The following is a 16,229-nucleotide window of genomic DNA, read 5'->3' as shown; positions in this document are numbered from 1 at the left end:
TGGAATTCGTTTGTTAACCTAACTATGTGAATTTTTCCTATACTTGACAGGGCATGGATAGTGGCTTTGCAGGAGGAGAAGATGAAATTTATAATGTCTACGATCAGCCCTGGAGAAGTGGTAAAGACATGGCCCAAAATATATACAGACCAAGTAAAAATGTGGATAAGGACATGTATGGTGATGATTTGGAAACAAGAATAAAAACTACTAACAGGTAGGGAAATTAATGTGAATCTCAGTGATTGGATTTTTAAAAGAAATATATTACATTTTCTGCTTTCTTGCCTCTTGCAGGTTTGTTCCTGATAAGGAATTTTCTGGTTCAGACCGTAGACAAAGAGGAAGAGAAGGACCAGTTCAATTTGAGGAAGATCCTTTTGGTTTAGACAAATTCTTGGAGGAGGCAAAACAGCACGGGGGTTCTAAAAGACCTTCTGATAGCAACCGCCCTAAAGAACACGATCATGAAGGCAAAAAGAGAAGGAAAGAGTAAAAAAACTGATTTCTCTCTGGCTGCTGAGACTGAATTCGGAGCTTTAACTAGCTCTTTGCTGAAAATAATGAGTACCATGAGTGTTCAAAGGCAACATTTCCCTATGGATTAGAGAAGAAAAAGCAGACTGCTGAATAACATAAACATAGGTTTGGTTTCTAAGTATATTCATCCTTTGTTTCAAAAGAGGAGGAGTGATGTATTCTTTATTTTAAAGTTATTCCAGGTATATTCTCTTGTATATAATTTTCTCTATTTCTGTTATGTGTTGTACTTGAAAAAAGGGAAGCGTACTGATTGATTTGCTCTGATGTAACTATCCAGTTCCATTTAACCTGAAAGGAGCAGTTGCACTCAATTAAGATGAATATATACATACTGAAGTTTATTTTAATTTCTTTACATAGCAATTGAATAAAAGCTCCTTCCTTTTAATTGGTATTAAAGTATTTCATCTGACTGTTTTTTCTTGACGTTTAACTTCAAGCTGAAAGACAAGACAAAAAAACAGCTCAACTTAATACCCATTTTCAATTATTTTAAACAAAATAAATATCTGGGCTATAATTTCCATTGTTAAACAATATAGTCTGCATTATCTATGCAGATTACTATGAATATTTTTCGGGCATTGATACACATTGAACTTAAGTTACCCCTATTGCAGTGTACTTTTATAGAGGCACATGATAAGGAACATGTATCTTGTCCCATGTGCAGAAGAAACACAACTGAATTTATAAAACCTATTCTGGATAGATTATCTGAACACTTGGAGCTTCTTTGTTGTACTTTGCCAAGACAAATTTTGGGTTGTCTCGCAGGACAAATAAAGGAAGACTGCTACATTCTGTTCCTCTTTTCCTTTTATCACACCTACATGTTTTTTCCTCTGATCGTTGAAGCACCAGCCTCTTCCTCTTCTTTGGTTGCTGCCATAAACATGAATTCAACCATAATAATGTCTATACTCCAGGCAGCTTGCCAATTCTACCAATTGTCCCAATGCTTTCCTTCCCTTTACTGTTGCCTTGTATAATTGATGGGTTTTCCTTTTCCTTGCTGTCTCCCATCTCAGAATGTACATTTTGATTCTAGCATGTACAGCCCACGCACAAAATGCTTTGCATAGCCTGCTTTTAACTGTTACTTAATTGTAGAAACTAGGCTTTTAAAATGTGTATAAATAACAGAATAATGAAGCTTTCTTTGAAATAGACAGAGGCACTCGATGTATCTTAAAAAAACTGAAATTACCTGTGATCCTTCAAAAAAATGATCTTTCAACAAAGCATTATTGCGACTTTCTTCTGTTGCAAATCCAATCCAGGCAAAACCTTTATGGAACCCTGTTTCTGCATTCTGAACATTAAAGAGAATATATTAGTTCATCATATAACTGAGTAAATTTCCTCTTTTACATTTGAAAACTCTATTCATGTTTAGTTACCACTTAGAGTTTGTTTCAAGCTGCTGGACACAAAAATTATTTTATCTGTTAGGTAAATTAGAAACCATTTTCCAAAATGCAAAACTAATTTGATAGAAACTGTCTTATGGGATAATAGTTTTAAATAGAATGGTATTTTATTTTTTCTTGTATTTATTGGATACAGAATACTAAGGTACAGTGTGTGCATTTTCTGAAAGCAACCCCCAATTCAATTCTGCATACTTTTAAATAGTTGTGTGTATGATCACACTATGTTAATAATAAAAGAATTTAAAACATTAGTTAGACAATAAGATGTATTTTATTGTTTACTCAAATTTATATATGCTGGTGTATGTGCTTCTCCATTTCTAGAGATTCTACATAGCTTACAGTAATATAATTGCTAATCTTTCTTTTTAATGTTAAACATGCACAATTTGCAGCAAAATACCTGAAATTACATACCAAGTCCTATTAATTCTGGGGGAGTTTAGAACAAATGTGCACTTATCCTATTAAATCAGTGGAAGTCAAATTATTCAAGGATGACTAAATCGTGTCTACAATCAACTAAGAAAGGCAGACAAGGCACTCTATATATTCTTTTAAAGCAGTGATGAACAAAAGTGTTCAATTTCACATGCATTGTGCACATGTAGCAAATAGTACTACAAAAAGCACTGGTATGCCAAGTAGTTCTAAAATCCAAAGCAAAGATGCCAGCTTTACAACAGCTATGTGTATCATAAATGAATATTTTGTAAACCAAAATGTAAGATTCTGTATAAAATATTTCTATGCATTTCTAATTCCAGAATACCTTAAGTTACAATAACAAAAAAAGCATTTCCAGTAAATATAACATTAGGACTGAGTTCTTGAGAGTGAACAGTTTTTTATTAGCTGGAAAGCGAGGGAAAGTTATCTTTGAATTATTCTAAATACGACCATGGAAGAAGAAAAGAAAAATTTTATCAGGCAAGTTTGTCCTGGATCCCATACCTTACATTTATATTTAAAACCTGAAAAGAGAACTGAAATAATCCATGGCAAGGGCTAATCACTATTGCTGCCTTGATTAAAAAATAACTTTTTCCCCCAAATAAAAAATGTTTACTGGGAAAATAGGGGAGTTTATAATTTATCTTCACTAATTTGTTGCCCTACAAGTATATTGAACTAAAAAGATAAAAGTAAATGTTGCCCCTGGCCAGTTGTGCCTGACTCTAGGGTGTAGTGCTCATTTTAGCTGAGGTAGCCAGCATTATCCAAAGACATTTCTATGACCAAGGCTCACGGAACCCTGATACCTTTCCACCAAAATGGTACCCATTTCTCTACTTGCATTAGTCTCATCAATTTGGTGCCTCACAAGTATGTTAAAACTATAGTTGTGATAATCCCTTCAGTGGCTAAAAAATAAAGCCTAAAAGAAACTATGCAGGCTCAGTATTATGGAAAGTACAGCAGTGATGAAAAGTTTGTGAATCCTTATCCAAAGCGTTCAGTTTTATGACCTACAATGTTGTCAGTGCGCGAATAAAAATTATTCAGATAGGAAATTCTGGTTAAATGAACAGCACAAATGCAGCAAACTGAGCCAATATTTTCAGATTGTTGGAAAATTTAACTAGAATAATCAGCTCTTTTAAGAAGTCAGATGAAATTGAAATATACAGTGATGTGAGCTTGAAGGATCCTTTCCATAAAACTAATTGGTTGTTACTATCAACCTTTGCTATTAATTAACATGTTTATGGTAGTGAACAATATCTCATCAAAAGATCTCTACAAACCTCGTCTACTTATGAAGGTGGAAAGGGCTACAGATCTGTTGCCAAAGTTTCTGGTTTGCACCATTACACAGATTTAAAACCAATAGCATTCTTAAGCTTTCCATTTTGTCAGCTACTCAGAATCGCTCTTAACAATAAGACATGCAACACTATAGAAAATAGCAAACATTTACATGGTAATGGCAAAAGTATTAAGTCCACTTTTTAATTTTCAAGTATTTTCATGTGTTACCACAAAGAAAACACAGAAAGAATAATGTAAATGAAAGAATGCGAAGGAAACCATTCCTTTCCCAAAAGTACATTTGCAATGGTCCAGTAGGCTATTAAAACATTATAAAGACAAGTGAAATTAAGGTGGAATTTGTTGCCTCAGATGCAGACAGTTTGCAATTGCTAACATATCCAAATATATAAATGAGCTGAAAAAGTTCTGTAAAAAAAAGAATGGTCAAAATATCTCCAAACTACTGAGCAGCGCTATTCAATAAATATCTATGAATGTGGGTTTCACATATTCAATAAACACCATGTTACATTGCTTGATGACCTCATTCCACAGATGAAGTATGCCCCACACTAGATCACAGTACTGCAAAATTAAAGAGTTTTAAAAAATTCCCAAACTTATTCATTTACATTAAAATAACCTAGAGCAGTTTTCTTAAAACTTTTTTCTTTCAGGATCCCTTCCAATTTTTTTTAAATTATGGCGGACTCCAAAAAAGCTTTTGTTTGAATATTTACCATAATAAAAAATAAAGTTGATTCGTTCACTGCCATTACCTCTTCTCAGTAGTTTGATGGGATTTTAATACTGGATTATTTTTCAGCATAAGTTTGCAAACAGTTTTGATTTCAGGAAACTGAGAGGCACTTTTAAGAAACACTGCCCTAAAAGACAACGTTAAGAGAAAACTGCCAGAAAACATTTATAAATATCATGTCTATTTATTTATCTGTTTGTTTATTTACTGACAATACCATTGGTCAAATACAATTTGAATATTTTTACATTGGATAAATCATTTAATGGCCATGATACTTACAAATGGCAGGATGCATTTCTTCACAGGTCCAAATCGAGTAAAATATTCTCGCAGTTCACCTTAAAAAAAAAGGTAGAAGATATCATTTGGTGTATTACATTTCAGACAATCAAGAGCAAACTCACTTCTAATAGCCATTTTCTCAATTGATGGGTGATCTATTATGGGCTCAGAAAAATGACCTCCTAAGGAACAGGGCTAGTCACCCTAAATTTCTCACAATCCCTTGGGATAATAATATATTACATGCAGTTGACTGGAAATGGGTGACTAAACTTAACTGCTTGATGCTGCTCAGAATATTTGACTTCAAATTTCAAAAGTTCTATAATACAGCAAACAAGAATAGTAGACTATAGAAACAATTTGCACTTCAGTTTGAGATGCAGACAACAGACTCATGTCCAACAGACTGCCTATCTTCAACAGTAGAGACACAGGGCAAAAAACACCTGCAGCCAAGAAGGCTCCACACCCATTTGCACTACTCAGATGACCCTGAGGACACAGATAAATCTCCAAGTGGCCTCAAAGACACTATAAAAATGCAAATGACCAGCAGTCTGCAAGGAATATAAATCCTTCTATTCCCCATCATCCAGAGCTGAAGAGCTTCTTGGATGAGAAGCAAAATGTCTTTAAAGAAAAAACAAGGAAGTCCAGTTGCCTCTTGAAAAAGCACCTTGGGACAATCATGACCTGAATGACTGAGAATCTCTATAGCCTTGATAGTGAACCAATGGTACATGTGCCAGAGGTGGCACACCGAGCCCTCTATGGGCTCACACACCATCACCAGCTGCTGTTCTGGTTTCTGTCCAGCTGATCTTTGCATGTGCCAGAGCCCCAGAAACCCAAAGAACAGCTGGGCAGTGCACATATGTGTGCTGGAAACCAGAAGACCAGGTGCACTGGCCATCTGGTCTTTGAGTTTCCAGGACTCCGACATGCACAAAGATCAGCATGCACATACTGGTTTGGGCATTCGGTGCCAAAAAGGTTTTCACTGCTCTATAGAATACAGCAAACAGTTTTTTGGGAAACCACATTCTCCAATTGCTCAAAACAAATGCCCAAACTAGCATTCACAAAATTATACATTTGATTAATTTTTAAAATGTCTAGAACAGTAATAACTCTCTGGTCAATGTTATAAAAGGGTTAATTTTTTAAAAAGCAAGCATAATCAACACAGTACAAGAAAAATACAGATTCAAATTCACCATGAAACCATTGACTGAGACAACACAATTTACTCATAATAAATGAAAATAACCCAATCTTCTGGGTTCATACAAGTGAACTATCACTATGCACAGTTGTCTACAATTAACATTCTAGATATATCTAGGTTCCAATCTTTATATAATAACCATTTATTCCAGAATTAGTGTACATTAATGCAAACATGGCTGAATGGTCTACATTACTTCTCTTCTACTTGCAATCTGTACAGGAAACTACATAACATTGTAGTTTCACAACAACTCCTTTGTTGCTACTATAACAACAGAATAACAGAAGAGATGGAAGGAATCTTGGAGGTCTTCCAGTCCAGCTCCCTTCTCTATACCATTTCTGACAAGTGGCTGTCCAGTCTCTTCTTGAAAACCTGCAGTGATGAAGCACCCACAACCGCTGGAGGCATGCTGTTCCACTGGTTAATCGTTTCTAACCGTCCGGAAATTTCTCTTTAGTTCTAGGTTGCTTCTCTCCTTGATTAGTTTCCACCCATTGTTTCTATTATTTATTTATTATTACTGATTTAATCTTCAATTTGATTCACAGTGTGGGATAGTTAACACTTAACAGTTCAAGTCCTAACCAAAGACCTAAGAGCTGTTAAGGTAATGTCTGAGTATATAGGCAGTTCCGAGTAAGTGGTTATTAATAGTAATAAATAAATATAATAAATAGAGCCGAGGTGGTGCAGTGGTTAGACTGCAGTACTGCAGGCCACTTCAGCAGACTGCTAGCTGCAGTTTGAATTCCACCAGGCTCAAGGTTGACTCAGCCTTCCATCCTTCCGAGGTGGTTGAAATAAGGACCCAGATTGTTGGGGGCAATATGCTGACTGTAAACCGCTTAGAGAGGGCTGTAAAAAGCACTATGAAACAGTATATAAGTCTAAGTGCTGTTGCTAAATAAATATAATAACAATATTTCCGGTATATAGCCCCGGTATACAAACGGCCACACAGAAAACTTTCACGCGGGCCCATCCATATATATATAAGCGCCACCTTCCCATGACCGGCGCCATCTAGTTGGCACTTCGATAAGAACACAAGTGATCGCAGTCAAAACCCGGGACATCTCAGAGTCAGACCAAGAGGAATTGGCAAAGAAGACATCGGCTGGGATTTTTTTTTTTTGGGGGGGGGGGAGATCCATTTCGGCCTTTTTACAGGAAATAAACTGGAATCCTGTGCTCAGTAAGAGAGCTGTCTCGGGGATCTACCCTCTAACCAATTTCGTTGTATACATAATGTATAATGGCAATAAAGGCTATAGTATACTACCCTTTGGCGGGACAAAAGCTTCAGCCCCTCAAACCACAAGCGAGGGAAAACCCTCACTAAGCCGTTAACCATCATCAGAAAATGCATCTTCGTCCCACTCACTTTCCTCCACGTTCCAGGGTATTCGCCTAACGAAGATCTCGAAGGCGCGCCGAGAAATACCCCTCGCTGCCATCTTAAAAATGAGGGACGATGACCTTGCCCGGCCAAGGCGGTCTCCAGCCAATGGGAAGGAGGGTGGCTTCTGCTGCTTCGGCGGAGCGCGTGCCAGGCCACGCCTTCAGCGAAGATGGCGGCGGCCACGCGGGAAGAAGATGCGTTCCGTCGCCTCTTTCGTTTCTATCGGCGGTGGGAGGGGTCGGATCCTAGCGGGGTGATTGACTTCTCGAAGCCAGCGGGCCAGCAGGTAAGAGCGAAGGGAGACCTCCACGCCTTCGCCCTGCCAGGCGGATCCTGCCAGTCTCTCCTGCCAGGAAAGTCTTCCTTTCGAGAGACCCCTCCCCTTTTCCGCGGCACGCGCTGCACGTTTTTCCTCATTCCTCATTTCCGCTTTAAATTCCCGGCGTATCTATCTGGCGCGAAGGCTTCGCAGTAACAATCTGGGGAAGGTCCCCATTTGACAGTGAAACATCATGGCGGGAAAATACTTGCTTGGCCAATTCTGACCAGCCAATAGCTTCTGTTCAGTTTCTAAAGGTCTCCCCCCCCCCCATCCCCTCCCCGGTGCAGCATTAAGCAAAGTATTGCCCGTATTTGAACCTGCTAAATCGCCAGCCATTATTTAGTAGTTAACAGTGGCAGCCTTGAGGATAAAAAGCATGTTATAGTTAACAAACGATGTTTAAAAGTATCCAGTTAAGAGAATGTTTGCCTCTTATGTCGCTGGTTCAAAACTCGGCATAATTTCTTTTTAAGTAGTATGGCGCAACGGTTAAACCGAGTAGAAGGACCAGATTTTAACTCGTAATTTGAGGATTTGGGGCCAGTTGTTCTGTGAAACTCTTAAGTTTCAAGTGAAATTTTGAAATCGAAGTAAACAAGTGAAAATCCACTTGAGTAATATTGGATGAAACAACACGACACCTTGAATTCAAGAATTGCTGGGATTTTAGCCGCTTGCTGGACAGTATAAATCCTGATTATTACCCTGATCAAACAGAACCAAATCTTTGTTTTAATACTCTATAGATAATTTTATCCGTGTGCCTTTTTTTTTTACTCTGTAGAGAGATTACTGCATTTTTGTAAACATTGGCTTTTATACTATACTTGTCCAGTGGTGGGATTCAAGTAATTTAATAATCAGTTTTCTGCCCTAATGATTTCTTCCAACAACCACTTCACCAAACTGCTCAGAAAGTTAACCAGTTCTCCTTTTATGATCTTTGACTTCTAATGAAAATGATGAAAGATCTGTAACCAATTCTTAAAAAATAGGTATGGAGCATAACAGAAACTACCGTACCATATGAGAATTTTTTTAAAAAAAATTAAATTTCCCAGCTAGTTAATTGAGTAACATATGCAGATCCTTATTCTTTTTTTAAAAAAAACAAGTTTTGGATTATCAGAAATAATCCTGCATATTTCTTTTTCTATTCTGATCCCATTATCTTCTCAAGATAGATAGAATTTATCTGCTGAAGGGGAAATGATTCACGTACCTGATATTTACAGTCTAATAAGGATTAAGTCATATTTACAATAACAAAAGATCCCTTTTGATTTAACTAACAATAACATCTTTAAAATTACTACCAAGTATTGTTATCTGACTTGCACCAGTTCTTGGACAGGTGAATCAGTAATGAATGCAGTACAGGTCTCCCAAGAGACTTTCTGAAATAGAAAGTAAGCTGTTTGGGTTATAGCAGGGCTGTCAAACTCTCGGCCCATGGGTCGGATGCGTTACATACTGGCCATGCCCCACCTGGTTTAGCAAAGGGGGGGAGTTATGTCACGTGACACTGCCATGACGACATGAGTTTGACATCCCTGGATTATAAGATTACCTACTTATTCTCTAGCATAATTTGTAATATGTTAAAATCATGTATCTGTATGAGTTGGATGTTTATCCATTACTCCATTCAGAGTGGAATTCTGGCCTGTCACAGGATATAAATTGTGGCTTATTGGCTCTAGCATTTCCAGAGTTAATAGCTATTGTGAATATCAAATTATTTGCAGGAAGAAAAGCAAACTATTTGTCAGAACATTGTGATTTCAGGTTGAATTATCTTACTACTAAATCAGGAATAAAATGTAATAAACTTCCTCATATTTCCTAATAAATAAGTACTATTAATTGTCTTGTACTTGTCAATTTTCATATCATGAAAGTCAATGGTGTGTGTGTGTGTTAGTGTTACAAGCATTCAGAATCCAAGTAATAATCATGCATTACAGGGACATTTGAGATATTTTAAATAAATAAAGTCTTTGAATCACTGTTGACTCCTGATGACTGACTACACAAGTTCCTGTAGTCTTCCTGCCAAGATTTTGCAAGTGCTTTGCCATTGCCTTCTTTCTAAGGCTGATATAGTGCCTGGCAATTGTCACCCAGCTGGGATTAGAACTCACAATGTCCCAGTTTCTAGCCTGGTGCTTTAACTACTATACCAAACTGGAATTCTTTGATACATTTTAAGCACATACAAATATAAGGTTAATTTTGTAATTGTGAAATCAGGTAGAAATAGACACCAGAAAGATTCCAGGTATGCTACCTAATCTTTGTAAGTTATAATAGAATTTTGACAGCCTGTCAAATTTTTCATTTTACATCAAACAGAATCAAGGCAGGTTGTTTGGAATTTCTCATGCTTTCCATTCTTCCAGGCTGAGTTGTCATTTCACTTCACTTAAAAGCTTTTCTTCATCAACATCATTGCTACATCCCTTTACCCCTCTGAGGAATGGATAGAGTTGGTAGTATTTACAACTTCTGGTTAGCTATCTTTTCAATAAGAATCTATGGATATCTTTCTGGCTATCTGATATTCAAGGATTTTTTTAAAAAAAAACTAGGTGGTCACCTATCCTCTGAAGTTAACCTCAGTAAGTGATCAAGATGCCTATAGAGCAGGATTACATCCAGTTACCCAATGGAAAGCTTATGGTCTACATAATTATCCAGGTGAGCATATTTTGGATATCTCGGCATACATAAAATCTAAATTAAGTCAGTAGAACAACTGATAATGTATGCAACATTTTTGGAAGAGACATGTTAATTTTGTTTCTGTTTTTTTCAGTATTCATAATTTAAGTGTTCGGGGCAGGCCACATCTACATTTTTTTTTCTTTTTTACCCATTTTTATTTTTATCTAGGATTCATATATATTAATAATCCCTTTCTTCCGGGCTCTCAGTGCCATTGGGTGAAGCAATGTCTAAAGAAATATATCCAGAAACCTAATGTGTGCAATTTGGATATGCACATGTCTTCTGAAGAAATTGCTGATATCTGGGGAAAGAGTAAATTTCAGCTTCGGTAAGTCATGTCTCTGGGTTATCTCATAACAAATTTGGTCAACAGGTCAGGGGTGTCATTGGCAGTCCCCCAGCCAGATGCATTATGTGCAGGCCACACCCACCCCGTTCCACAAAGGCAAAAAATGTTATGATACATCACGTGATGCAATTGAGTTTGACACCGTGCTGTAGGTCCTTGATTACTTTCTTGTAAGCTGCAGCTACTTTTAATCCCTATGAGTCAGTTGCTAAAAACCAATATCATCTGCATTCAATTCTCTTTTGTTGAGGATTGAAAGAAGCTCACTTGGTGTCTTCAAACTTTTATCAATTGAAAAGTTCTTAATAACTAAAAAGCAGTTAATGAGCAATTTATGAAAGTGATTAGAAAAGGAAGTTTGCAAACCCAACTTTCTTAAAGGTGCCTAACATGGTCTGAGGAAGAAGGCTATTATTCCCTTGTCTCAAAGCTATAAATCCCCACTGTCTTTCAGTCTCAACACAAGAAGCAAATGTCTGGAGCATTTGAGGGCACTTTCAGGTCCTTTCCTTGTCTGGAGAGGAATTATCAAGGAGCCAATCTGTTCACTGGCTCTTCATTCTGTACATTTATTGGCTCCACTTTCAATAGAGCTGTCTTTAGTTTTCCTTCTGCAGAAGTCATAAACTGCATATTTTGGTGTTACCAAGTTCTATGGGCCTATCAAATCTAATGGAAGATAAGTTTTTTAAAGAAGCCAATTTTGTAGGATATGGAATAGAGAAGGTCTGTCTGTCTGTCTGTCTGTCTGTCTGTCTATCTATCTATCTATCTATCTATCTATCTATCTATCTATCTATCTATCTATCTATCTATCTATCTATCTATCCATCCATCCATCCATCTATCTATCTGACATTTACATGTCCTTGCTTAATGATCACAATTTGGATTGGCAGCAGCCTTGCTAAGCAGAAAATTGTGGAACAATAACAGGCTTACAACCCATTATTTCCTATTCAGTTGTTAAGCAAATCACCATGATTGTTGAATGAGACATCATATGACAATGACTTACAATTTCTACTTCTCCATGAACTCTGCTAATTGTAAACCTGCTGTGCAGCACACAAATGATGATCAGGCGATTGCAGGATGCTGTGAGAGTTGTAAATTGAAGATTGGTCACAAAGCTTTTATCCCATAGTAACAGAATGGCCATTAAATGAGGATTTAGTAAGCAAGCACAAATCTCAATATCTATATGACTGCCCATCTGAAGGCACAAATACACCCACTGTTCTTTGTTCCTCCTATTTTTATATTGAATTTCTTTTAAATATTTTTAATATTGAAAAATTGTACCTGGAAGTCTATGGGGAGCCAGTGTAGCTCATAATTTAGAGATATTGTACAAGCATAATAAGAAACACCCTTAATTACCTGAGCCACTGCATTCTGAACCAAGTTTCCTGATAGTGTTCAAGGGCAGCCTCATGTACAGTGTATTCCAAAATCCAATTGGGAGGCAACTAAATTATGAATAATCATGAGTAGATGCTTCTGATCCAGCAACAGACAAAATTACAGAAGGCAAAGTTTGTTCCCCAGCAAATCTCTGGCATTCAGAGGGCAAATTCCACCAGAAATTTCATGCCCCACACTCATCAGTCACCAATAGTCCTGGATAAATCATTAGTTCCAGTCAACAAGGGTGGTAAGATCAGTCTAGTCCTGAACTCTTGCTTTGTGAAGTACTTCAGAACTTTTATATTCTCTCATTCTTAAAATCTACATGAATTCACTGGAAGAGGTTATCCACTGGATCAGAGAGCATCAACATCAGTATGCTGATATACTCATTTCTATATCTCTGCCCCATCCATCCACGTGGAATTGTCAAGATTCTGCCTGAATCTCTGGAGACTGTAAGAATTTAGGATGGGAAGAACACGCTTCAGCTGAATCCTATCCACAATAATCTGTATGGCATTGTTCCTAAACTATCTTTTCTTAGTTCTTCTTAGTTTCTTCTTCACCTCTGAATATTTTTGTGTCTGCATTGGATTTCTAAAAATGCAGTATAGATCACATATCATTCTTCAGAAAACTACAGGTAGCCCTTGACTTATACCAGTTTGTTTAGTGATCGTCCAAAGTTACAACATCATTGAAAAAATGACATTACTTTTTTCACACTTCGACGATTGCAGCATCTTCATGCATACCTGATAAAAATTCAGACATTTGGCAACTAACTCATATTTATGATGGTTGCAGTGTCGTAGGGTCATTTAAATCACCTTCTGACAAGCAAAGACAATGGGGAAGCCAGATTCACTTAACAACCATGTTGCTAACTTAACAATTGTAGTGATTTACTTAACAACTTAACAGCAGAAAGGTCATAAAATGGGGCAAAATTTGTTTAACAAATATTTCATTTAGCAACAGAAATTTTGGGCTCAATTGTGGTCGTAAGTGAGGACTACCTGTATGAAAGTTAATTTTTTTGGCCAACTTTATTTAGAACCATATCAGGGATCTCATTTTATTTTATTTATTTTTATGCCTTCCATCTCTCCTATAAGGCAACTTTTCAATGTCAAACTTTTGCAGAGCTTTTTATAACTAAAACTGCTTGTGATTATGGTGTTCTTTATCTTTTTAGAAACAAAAGTGCCAGTAAATCACAGCCAAAAAGCTTATTGGAAAAGTTGCGCTGGGTAACTCTAGGTTACCACTATAACTGGAATACAAAGGTATGCAAGAAGGCAATAGAACCTCCTAAATGATGTGACAGCAAATATTTGTTTTTAGTTTTTCTATGAATGGCACCAAAGACAACAATCAGACACCGGGGTTTTAAATCCAAAATATTGTAATCAGAATGTAAACCTGAACTAAAAGCAGCATTGCTTATCAGCCAGCTACAGGCAAGGTTAATTCAATGAGTTTTTTACTGTCTGGTCTTCATAAAAAAACTGACCTGTTACCAACCTTCTAAGTACAAGATTCTGGGTCTTGGTAATGTAAAGAGGGAGTGATCTTATGACATGTTACAAATACTGCTAATTATATATATGTCTTAAGTAATTTAAGCATTGTTGGCAAAAACATATAAAGTATACGGTAATTCAGTGATGCTTTGAAGTTGCTTTAAGTCACTGTTGAGAAAATTAGTTAAGTTATCCTGCAAAATTGCTATTTCAGATAAAAACATTTAACTAACCTTGTGAACTACCACAGAGAGAAATTGCTTCAGATAATAGCGCTTCATATGTTAGAGAGTTGTTATACTTGAGTTTGCAATAAAGAAATCTGATTATTTTCCTTCAATAATTTTGGCATGCTGGACTTTAAGTCAGATAGTAACCTAAGGTTCACATTAGATTATTAAAAAGTAGAAACCTAAACTTCAATATAGCAATAGCAATAGCAGTAGACTTATATACCGCTTCATAGGGCTTTCAGCCCTCTCTATAATATAAATTACTTTAAAACATTTCTTAGATACTGGCTTTGTTTTTTAAAAATTATATTTGCTACTTCTTTTCTCTTTCTTCTAGAAATATTCAGCAGAAAACTATACCCCTTTCCCATCTGATCTGGCTTTCCTGTCAAAGCAAGTGGCTAAAGCTTGTGGATTTCCCAGCTTCCAAGCAGAAGCAGGGATCCTGAACTATTATCACTTTGATTCATCTTTAGGAATTCATGTGGATGAATCTGAACTGGACCTTACTCCGCCTCTTTTATCGTTCAGGTAAGCATTGCAAATATTTTTAAATGTGTTGGTGTGTGTGTGTGCGCGCGCGCATGTATATATGTATGTATGTATATGTATATTTCACACATTCTTGTGAAAGGTGCATACCTGCATTTCTGGAGATATACCGATGATGGTTTAAACCAAGAGTTTGGGGCCAAAGAGTAGCTATAATATGTGAAAATCAAAATAGTAGCATTTTATTTATTTCATTTTATCTTGATCTTTTCTCAATGGCACATCTTATTTGCCTCACATAATTTTATGACATACCTTGATGAACTCTACCACTCAGCCTATTTATTTACCTATAGGACTCCAAGTTCTTTGAACTGGTGGACACATTTGAAATTTTGAGGGGTTATTAATTAATTTGTGGAATAGTTTGCCTTCAGAAGTTGTGGTGCTCCATCACTGGAGGTTTTTAAGAAGAGATTGGACAGCCAATTGTCTGGAATGGTATGGGTGTTGGACTAGAAGACCTCTAAAGTCCCCTCCAACTCTGTTATTCTGTAATTCGTACCATCCATCACTTATATTAAGATCACTTGTTAGACCAGTGATGGGCAACCTTTTTGGCGTGGTGTGTCAAAAATCGGCAAAAAATCGAGCATAACTCGCGTTGTGTGTCACTTCGACAAAAACATAATTTTGCGCAATTTATAGTTTAAACTACAAAAATATATAATTGCAATATAATTGTATTTAATAAACCAAAAACAAATTATTTAACATAGCTGCTTAGTAACTTCTTTGTTCATCAGTCGATTTCGTATGTTGCCCTTGATATTATTATCAGTATCACTTACCAACGGTCCTGCTTAGCAACCAAAATGTTGGCTCAGAAACTCTGGCATTGAAGCGTGCAAGTCTTAAAGCTGTCAAGTTACAAGAACCTTGCACCCCTAACCCTTTAGGAAAAAAACCCCAGGGGTCTTCAAACCTGACAGCTTTAAGCCTTGTGGACTTCAACTCTTCAACTAAAAGAGAGACTGATAAATATTAAAAAAAATAAAACCAAAAAGCAGCTACTGCAGTGGCTTAGAATTTTACTCAATTACCGTTGAGCCCATGGAAAGTTCTGCAGCCCCAGGAGCAAAGGAAGGGGGACGGACAGAGAGAGGGTGGCTGTTTGGGGTGCTTGAAACCACCTGGCCCTCCCCAAAGGAAACCCTCATTTGCAGGATGAGCCTCGACTGGCTCTGCCCAGCGGGGTTACCCCAAGCGCCATTGGGCAGCGACGGATGCTTATCCTTTTTCCTTCGGCTGCTTCAGCTGGGACTTCAGACACCCCAAGGGAGGGACTTTATCGGGCCTCCCCCTCCCCACCCTTTGAATGAAGGTGTGATATGGCTCCTCCATCCCTGCTCTTTAACCCAGCCAGAATTACAGGAGGGCTGCCCCCGTTCTGCTTTCCGGGGTGGATCTTAACCGAGGGACACCAAGACCCCAGAATGGGTGGGGGGTGGGGGAAGAGCTTCTTGACGGAGGCCACGATCGACTTTTGGAAGTTGTGTTTTCGTAAAATAAGATTAACCTTTGGATGTGTTTGTTCCGCTCGGCCAGCGGCGTTTTCTCCCACTTAATCCCGGCGGATCCTGATATCTGAGCTGGAAAACTGCAACCCCCCGGAAATGATGACGCCCCGCTGAGTAGCTGGGACTTGCAGAAAAAGGCTGCAGAGAGAGAAGAGTTCGATCCGTA

The 16,229-nt window shown here is 37.4% G+C and overlaps 3 protein-coding genes across 6 annotated transcripts in view; 2 read left to right on the top strand and 1 right to left on the bottom strand.

Moving 5' to 3' along the window:
• Nucleotides 1–977, top strand: part of SNW1 (SNW domain containing 1) — a 15,631-nt gene extending 14,654 nt beyond the window's left edge. The window contains exons 13-14 of the mRNA XM_032232254.1: nucleotides 51–217; nucleotides 298–977. Of these exons, the coding sequence (XP_032088145.1) occupies nucleotides 51–217; nucleotides 298–496 (366 nt within the window). The 3' untranslated portion in view covers nucleotides 497–977. The remainder of the gene's footprint in view (nucleotides 1–50; nucleotides 218–297) is intronic.
• On the bottom strand, nucleotides 861–7,808 carry SLIRP (SRA stem-loop interacting RNA binding protein). Its single transcript, XM_032232296.1, has 4 exons — nucleotides 7,401–7,808; nucleotides 4,777–4,835; nucleotides 1,754–1,858; nucleotides 861–983 (listed from the first exon to the last, which is right to left on the bottom strand). Exons 1-4 carry the CDS (start codon nucleotides 7,471–7,473, stop codon nucleotides 948–950), a joined length of 273 nt encoding a protein of 90 aa, XP_032088187.1. The 5' UTR covers nucleotides 7,474–7,808; the 3' UTR covers nucleotides 861–947.
• The window catches only part of ALKBH1 (alkB homolog 1, histone H2A dioxygenase), a 25,206-nt gene continuing 16,541 nt past the window's right edge, over nucleotides 7,565–16,229 (top strand). For 2 of the 4 annotated variants that reach the window (XR_004256575.1, XM_032232265.1), the window contains exons 1-5: nucleotides 7,565–7,704; nucleotides 10,332–10,440; nucleotides 10,636–10,798; nucleotides 13,431–13,521; nucleotides 14,329–14,522. Coding sequence is in view for 3 of the 4 variants with exons in the window: in XM_032232265.1 (XP_032088156.1) it covers nucleotides 7,588–7,704; nucleotides 10,332–10,440; nucleotides 10,636–10,798; nucleotides 13,431–13,521; nucleotides 14,329–14,522 (674 nt within the window). In the remaining variant the exon portion in view is untranslated. The remainder of the gene's footprint in view (nucleotides 7,705–10,331; nucleotides 10,441–10,635; nucleotides 10,799–13,430; nucleotides 13,522–14,328; nucleotides 14,523–16,229) is intronic. The other 2 variants (XM_032232284.1, XM_032232276.1) reach the window with 2 other exon arrangements.

The sequence above is a fragment of the Thamnophis elegans genome, chromosome 1, assembly GCF_009769535.1.
Source record: "Thamnophis elegans isolate rThaEle1 chromosome 1, rThaEle1.pri, whole genome shotgun sequence".
NCBI classification, from domain to species: Eukaryota; Metazoa; Chordata; class Lepidosauria; order Squamata; family Colubridae; genus Thamnophis; species Thamnophis elegans.
This window is presented reverse-complemented; position numbering and strand designations above follow the sequence as displayed.